Below are 8,380 nucleotides of genomic sequence, written 5' to 3'. Positions count from 1 at the left end.
CAATTTTAAACAAGCTCAGGCCCAGATAAGACGGTAGTATTTTCTGTATCATGTCTCAATACAATATTAGATGTTACAATTTTGGCTGCAGTTTTTGAATTGAGTATCAAACTATGCACATAGACAATGTCAGAGGTTTTCCTGAGCCCATACAATGACGGGTCTGGAAACAGGTCACTGGTCTTGATGCAGTGACATCTAAGTTCCAAAAGACCACAGCCATCCAATTTGTTTTCAGCTCTTTCTCTTGTTTGCAAAGATTTCTCTGGATTCTCTGAATGTTTTAATAATATTATGTCCTAGATGAACTCCCCAAATACTTCAAAATTTCATGTTAAGGAGCATTAAAATGACATTGTTTCATCATTTGTGCCACAGGTTTACACAGAGGGATGAATACCCCTACATCTTTACTTCTAAGAGACCCTGCCTCTCTGGGATGCTCTTTTTCATACCCAATCGTGTTGCCAGTTACCCTAATTAGTTGTGAAACATTCCTCCTTGTTTTCTTTATCATTACACAACTTTTCCAGCATTTTGTTACCCCCGTCTCAACTTGTCTTGAAACATGTTGCTGGTATCAAATTCAAAATGAACATATATTTTCCATGAAATAGTAAAATTTGTCATTTTCAACACTTGATATGTTGTCTGGGTAACACTTTACTTGACAGTATCGACATAAGAGTGACATGATACTGTCATGAACACATGACACTGTCATGACACATGAACCCTAACCCTAACCCTAACTCCAACCCTAATCCTAACCCTAACTTGTTATGACAAAAACCGAATGACACTTAATGACAGAAGCGTTATGTCATAAATGTTTATGACTTGTTTATGACACGTTCATGACAGTGTCATGTCACTCTTATGTCGATACTGTCAAGTAAAGTGTTACCGTTGTCTGTGTCCTTTTTGCAACTAAATATGAGATTATTACATTCTGTTTTTATTCACATTTTACACAACGTCCAAACTTTTTCTGTTTTGGGGTTGTATCTGTAGTGCTAATTTAGTGATACATTACCTTGCCTATTTGTAATGAGAGTGAGATTCGCCTTTTGTGTTGTTGCAAGGGAGGCTGGTTGGAGAATATGATAGTGACGTCAAGTCAGATACCTCGGGGCACAAGACTTCAGCACAAGTCTCCGAGCAAAAATCCGACCCGACTTTGCGTTCAAGTCATTTTTCCTCTATCGGAGGTCAGAATTTCCGAATATCCGATGTGGCATTAAGGCAATAATAGGCCTACCCCAGTCAATCAATAGCAGCCAATTACGTTCCGTCAATCAGACACACAAGGAATGTGAGGAGGCGGCAAAGGAAGAGAGGGTCAGAAAACTTTAGACAATAGGTTTAAATAGAGAAATAGCAAATTAGACATTTGCATATAAACACATAGACATTGGCATATAAATAAATTCTAAAAAGGAGCATGTCTACTCAAGAAGACTAATAGTAAAAACTAGGGCTGTCAATCGATTAAAAAAATGAATCTAATTAATTACATACTCTGTGATTAATTAATCTAAATTAATCACATATATAATTTTTGCTGTGAAGGTATTTTAAATATTTAAATTCAAATGAATCATGGAATAATCAGCATTAGTGACATTAAAGTTCAAAAACTCTTTTATTATTATTTTCACAGTTCAAATAATTGCCATAATCTATATGAGGAAATAAATTCAAATGTGCTTCGGGAAGAAGTTTTTTTTTTCACATACAAGGCATTTCAGGCCACAGATATAACCTAGGGGACACAATGAAAATTAATTAACACTCCCCTCAATGTCAACACTTATTTCTTTGCATTGATGTGCGACTATAGAGTTGATGAACTCCGGTGATATGCAAATTCCTTGCTGCAGACATTGCAGAGGACTTTATTTTCAACACTTTATTTTTTATCAACACCATCAGGCCATTTTTTAAAAGTAAATGTTCCAATCAATGATCCAGGCAGCACACTTTCTTCTCTCTCTCTCTCCTTCATTTTACAGTCTAATTTTTACTGACTAGAACGGCTTGGGGACAAAGGTCATACGGAATCGATTAATTTGCACTAATTTTTTTAATCAGTTATTTTTTCTCAAATTAATAAATCGAAATGAATCAGTTATTTTGACAGCCCTAGTAAAAACAGTTTCATTAGTCTGTTAGACAGAAAGGGAAAACATAGTGAGAGGCTTTAAGAATGTGTGGACATGGTGAAGGCTCCATGACACACGCCACAACTGTATGCTTGATCTTGTTTTATCTTGTGGTCTACCTGTGTTTAATATAGAAATCTATGATGCTGTTTTCTCAGATCACGTGCCTGAAATCTCTCTCCCTTATCTAATAATCTGCGCGCTACCACCATATTATTAACCCTACCACTGCAGAACGTTTCTCTGTTGCATTTAAAAGTGCTGCTGGGACTCAACCACCAGTTGGCCAGAATACTGTGGAGCTAACCTCCACATTCTACTCAACCTGTAATGGTATCCTGGACACTGTTGCTCCTTTTAAAACACTTTATTCTGAAACTAAAACCAGACCCTGGCTGACTGGCATTATTGACTAGTATGCTGGAGGGCTGAACGTAAGTGGAAAAAGATAAGCTGCAAATATCCTTAAGGGACAGCTGGGTCAAATACCAAAAAACTGTAAAATCAGAAGTCAAGTCAAGCCACTTTTATTTCTATAGTACACTTAACAAGCAACAGCAGTTGACCCAAAGTTCTTCCCAGTAAAACGATTATGACAGAGTACAAAGATACAAAGACTCAAGTGCCTCACAGTTAAAATAAGTCAATAAATAAAAAGGGGGACTAGCAATGCAATCAAATACTAAAATAATACATAGTTAGGCTAAGGGGTAAAAACACAAAACAAAATAGATTATACAACAATTGGGTTCTATGGAACTATTTATTTGTTTCTAATTGGCCGGGAGACGTTCCATGAGTTGGAATATCCCTGGATAACGCTTTGACACAATGTTCTCATACCACATCTGTGGATTAAGGTACACAGTCAACTCAATGTAAGTAAGATAAACGAGGATGTTAATTGTTCTCAGCATTGCCAGCATTGTGTATAATATGATTGTCACTTGGAGGAGACTTGTAGATAACTAACGTTAGCATAGTTAGATAACCGCTGCTAACGTGCTAGCATCGTCACGTCAGAAAAGCATGGGGCTGTGCACAGTAGTGTAACATTTATTCACCATAAATTAATAAAGTTGAGTGGTTCTGCAATGTAGGCTATGTTTCGTTTTTTTTGCAGTACCATGTCCCTTACATGACATGGCCCAGCGTCCTTGTAACATGCATGCAGCAAAGCTAGATATGAATGTGATTTCAGCCCGACTTTCAACATTTCTTTCAACGAAGACACGAAAAACCACAAAGACCCGTAACGAGGGATCTGGAATGTTGGTTACCCTAGCAACCAAGACGCTGTCTATTGAAAAGGGAACTATTTTTTGATGCGTAAGAACGATGTCGAAATTAACATTTCTAAACAATAATGGGGTGTTTTCAGATTATTTAGTTTGTGGTAGAATTGTTGTATAAAAGCAATATAGCACTCGTGATTGTGGGATTGGTCATGGATATTCCCATGGCTGTTGTTGCCTGCGCCACTCTGCCTCTGGCCTCGTGGCTACGGCCGAACAACACCTGTGGGAATATCCATGACCAATCCCACTCTCAATCCCACGAGTGCTATATTGCTTAAATAATAAACAGTAAGGCTAAAGGGGTAAAACACATAGCAGTAAAGTGAAGTGAGACAATAAAATATGTAAAAAAACAGAGAGAAAATTAAAAAAATAAGAAATAAAAATAATAGCTAGTGAGATTGATGATGAAGCAGAAATTGTGGGAAGGGGTGGACTTAGGAGGGCAAGAGGGGGCGTAGCCTTAACTTGGGGTAAAAGCAAGAGTAAAAAGATGGGTCTTTAACTTAGATTTAAAACTGGCAATAGTAGGGCTGGACCTGATCTGAAGGGGGAGGTTGTTCCAGAGCCTAGGGGCAATGACAGAGAACGCTCTGTCACCTTTTGTCTTAAGGCGTGTGTGGGGAATGGAGAGGAGCTGTTGAGAAGATGACCTGAGCGACGTGGAGTATGGTGTCAGCAGATCAGTAACCAGAGGCGTATCAAGCTTTTTAAAAGTGTGAGGGTTGTGGGATAGGGAAGTGAAACAATCCGGCGAAATTATAAATAACTCCCTACAGGGACGTTGTAAGTATCTTCTGAGAGGGGTGCGGACTATATTGGCGGGTGTCCGGGAGTTTCTCCCCCGCAATTTTTTTGTTATTCTGATTGCTAAACACACCATTTTAATGCAGTTTGGGAGGGACAGAACAAGCAGCACCCCTCATCTGTGTGGCTCATGTGACATGTAGGCCTACATGATCTACCTACTATCACTTCACTATTTGACACTACCCTACATGGAGACATATCTCATGTTATAAAATTCAGCTTAGCCATGCCAGCTAGCTATAAGATGGCTTCATTTTTTAGATGTTCATCATGGCAGAGCCAGGGAAAAGACAAAAGAGACGGTTGTGAAATATGCACCCCAAAACTGTAGGTGGAGCGCTGTAGAGAAAAATGTGAATTGGCGAAGAAATGACTCAGTTACAGAACCGCCATTTAAATGCAAGAATTTCACTAATTCGAAGCCAATTTGATGGTAAACGGGGCAGTTGTTCACTTAGCATAGCCATACAGCACAGCCGTAGTGAGTCGCTATGAGAGAATCAGCCATGCAACTTCAAAAATAGCGTCCCGAGGACATCTCGTGAGAATCGTGAAAGTTTACCTTAATTGATATAGTTTCTGCCTTAATCTTAATTCTGTTAATCCTTCACCCCCACAACAAAAGTGTTTTCATTGTGTACAGGGGGAACAAGCCACGATAATTAGGCTATTTACAATGGCAGAGTAAAATATAAATATATTCTCTATAATCTAACTCTAGGGGGAACTCTACACCAAAACACCAACAATACCTGAACCTGCATAGTATACCTTTAAATGAAGTCTGTTAGAGAGCTCTGACAGTGTGTTCACCAGGAGTGCTTCTCCAAGGAAGAAATAACCATAAACCTCGAAGGCTCACTGAGGTCCATGCAGCATGGGAGGAGTTAGCTGCCACCCTGAACAACCATAGTCTGGCCCACTGAGAACCGCAATTGTATGTAGAAAGCAGTTCAATGATATGAGGGGATTGACGACACTAAAGTTGGCGCTCTTCGCAGGGAGGAAGGACAAGAGGGGGCCCTCCTCCTGTCAGCGTCTCACAGAGGAAGAGAGGTTTCTTCCCTCTAACCTTAGGAGATGAGAGGTTGAATTTTAGGTTAATCATTGATTATATTGAGTTGTTCATATGGAGTTCCATGCTGGTGCATAAAAAGATTGAGAAAAAAATCTAAGAATTGGCTTTATGTTTTTAAACAATGGTCACATGTCTGAATGTTGTTGTGGTCATTCCTTCATGTATCTTGAAAACATTTTGCTGACCACTGCTTGTCTGGTTCATGTCTGGAATCTAGAAATCAGAGAAATAAGATTTGTTTCATATTTTCATGATGCATTGTATCAATTCATGAGAGAAAATATAAGAAATTTGTTTGTAATGTATAATGGTAGTCAGTCAGTCAAATTGAATTAAATTAATGATAAATGAAATTAAACTCCAAACTGTAGGCTATTGAGTGCAGGGCAGACCTAAATCATAGCGAGAACTCCAGGAATCAAAAGAAGTGTTCTCCTACAGTCTGATGCCTCTCCAAACGCAGAAACGAAGCACAATCACGCCATTACGTTAAGACATGTTAAGCAAAAATATTCATATTTTGCTGTAATCCAATGACACGAAAAAAAGTAATCCACAGCGATCAATAGGCCTAGATGCACAAAAAGGATCATGGTATATCTAGCCAGGCCTACGCGCGTCACATTCACCAGCCAGTTCCAAACAGGTGAACGAGGCTTCGCCACTTTGCTGTTTAAACAAAGTGGACAGGACATTTATATACATGGCATTAAGGCAACCTTTATTGCAACGTTGGCACGGCAAGATGTCCAGACTAGTGCAACAGTCATTTTCGTTTTTTGATAATGATATGAAGGATCGCAAGAGAAGAAAACCTGACTGCTCCCATCATCAACCGCAGCCCATTCCTTATATTGTTGTTTTGTGTTATTTAAATTATTTTTAAAATATCTGGTCATAAAACTCCGCGTATGTATAAGTATAAGTATATATACTCTTTTGATCCCGTGAGGGAAATTTGGTCTCTGCATTTATCCCAATCCGTGAATTAGTGAAACACACACAGCACACAGTGAACACACAGTGAGGTGAAGCACACACTAATCCCGGCCCAGTGAGCTGCCTGCTACAGCGGCGCTCGGGGAGCAGTGAGGGGTTAGGTGCCTTGCTCAAGGGCACTTCAGCCGCGCCTACTGGTCGGGGTTCGAACCGGCAACCCTCCGGTTACAAGTCTGAAGTGCTAACCAGTAGGCCACGGCTGCCCCTAAGGGTATGCCCCATGGTATGCCGCCAAGGTGTCCTGATATATGCAATTAATGGCAGAGGCAAAGAGTTTTCTTTCACCATCATGTAGTCATCATTTTTTCAATAATGTAGAATCTTAGAAGTGCCACATGTGTACAAATATTGCGATTTTTCCCCAACAATGTCAACCGTATGTTTGTATTAATAAAAAAAAAGATTTGGTAGTGTCATAATGAGTAGGCTACACGATTTCAGAGTCACAATTTGTTTTAACATGCTCAGGGTTGCAACTGAAAAGCTGGCAGAAGCTAACACAACTGCTGTGAAAGATAGGTCGGTACAAAAAAGAATTGGTTGCGCTTCCCAAGTAAGAATGGTTGGTTACACTTTACTTGACAGTGTCGACATAATAGTGACATGACACTGTCATGAACGTGTCATAAACAAGTCATAAACAGTCATGACATAATGCTTCTGTTAAGTGTCATTCGGTTTTTGTCATAACAAGTTAGGGTTAGGATTAGGGTTAGGGTTCATGTGTCATGAAAGTGTCATGTCACCCTGTCAGGTAAAGTGTGACAGAATGGTCTTATGTTCATGGAAGTAATGACTTACCTGGTAATTATTTACTGTGATGAAATTGCTATGACCTGTTGAAGAGAAAGCTGTATTTAAAAGGAATGTAAAAATGTCTATTTGGTCTTCCTGTTTGTGTGTGGATGGATATATGTTTTGGAGTGTTTTTCGTAGCCTTACTTATGTCCCCATTTGTAATGTATCCAGGGTTATCTTTTCCATGGGTTTCTTCTGCATTCTGGCTCGGATTCATGACATTCCCTTTAGAGCTGGACTCTTGAGAACAATAGAGTGAAACTGTATTGAATATAGTCATAAATGTACTTTTTTGAACATAATATTCCATTAATCATTAGTACCCCTGTGTTTGACATGTACACATAATAATGTAGGGTGTGAGACATAATAATTGCATGCAGATTATTTTACACAATTGTAGGTAATTTTACTATGTCTATAATGGCTGTGTGATTATATACTCAAGTAGTTGTATATCACACACTATCTGCCCAGCAACATGATCACAGGATTCATTTGAAAGATTTCTATTAAATTTCAATTGTCTGTTTGTTTGTCTTGTATGTGGAGTAGTTTTTGTATTAATAGTAGAACGCTGATATTTTCCCCTCAAGAGAACCCTTGCTTACACGTCACAAATGATAGCCTATGTTTGGGGCAAAGAGAGTGGACTTTCCCTGATCATCAACAAAACGCTGATGATTGGTGTAAATATTGTTATGACATAATAAATGATTCTGCTGCTTAAAAACACAACGTGGTGGGCCGCAACATGTAGCCTACATTATTGTATTTATTTCTTATTTTGTATTTATGGTTGACGTTCTGCTGATTGGCCCTAAAAGCATGCTCTCCAATCTCACAGTCTCACTCTCAACATCGATGGTTCACCTGTCCACTCTACCCCTGTTGTCAAGAACCTTGGCATTCAACTTGACTCCACCCTTAGGTTTGATCCTCATATCAAATCACTCACTAAGACTGCCTTCTTTCACCTCCGCAACATAGTATAGTATAGTATAGTATAGTATATTTACTCTTTTGATCCTGTGAGGGAAATTTAGTCTCTGCATTTATCCCAATCCGTGAATTAGTGAAACACACTCAGCACACAGTGAGGTGAAGCACACACTAATCCCGACACAGTGAGCTGCCTCGGCACCCGGGGAGCAGTGAGAGGTTAGGTGCCTTGCTCAAGGGCACTTCAGCCATTCCTACTGGTTGGGGTTCGAACCGGCAACCCTCCGGTT

At 39.4% G+C, this 8,380-nt stretch overlaps 1 protein-coding gene across 1 annotated transcript in view; it reads right to left on the bottom strand.

Annotated features, from left to right (window-relative positions):
• Positions 1–5,070: 5,070 nt before the first annotated feature.
• igsf5a (immunoglobulin superfamily, member 5a) overlaps positions 5,071–8,380 on the bottom strand; it is a 99,539-nt gene continuing 96,229 nt past the window's right edge. Inside the window, exons 6-8 of the mRNA XM_076274057.1 lie at positions 7,293–7,388; positions 7,152–7,186; positions 5,071–5,564 (exon numbers count right to left, since the gene is read on the bottom strand). Coding sequence (XP_076130172.1) covers positions 5,466–5,564; positions 7,152–7,186; positions 7,293–7,388 — 230 coding nt within the window. The 3' untranslated portion in view covers positions 5,071–5,465. The remainder of the gene's footprint in view (positions 5,565–7,151; positions 7,187–7,292; positions 7,389–8,380) is intronic.

This window comes from Alosa pseudoharengus, unplaced genomic scaffold (assembly GCF_046254945.1).
Source record: "Alosa pseudoharengus isolate Yale_2024_CS ecotype anadromous, Long Island Sound unplaced genomic scaffold, YU_APseudo_1.1 YU_APseudo_1.1_scf_8, whole genome shotgun sequence".
NCBI classification, from domain to species: Eukaryota; Metazoa; Chordata; class Actinopteri; order Clupeiformes; family Clupeidae; genus Alosa; species Alosa pseudoharengus.
Note: the sequence above shows the minus strand (reverse complement) of the source record. Positions and strands in the feature narration are given on the sequence as shown.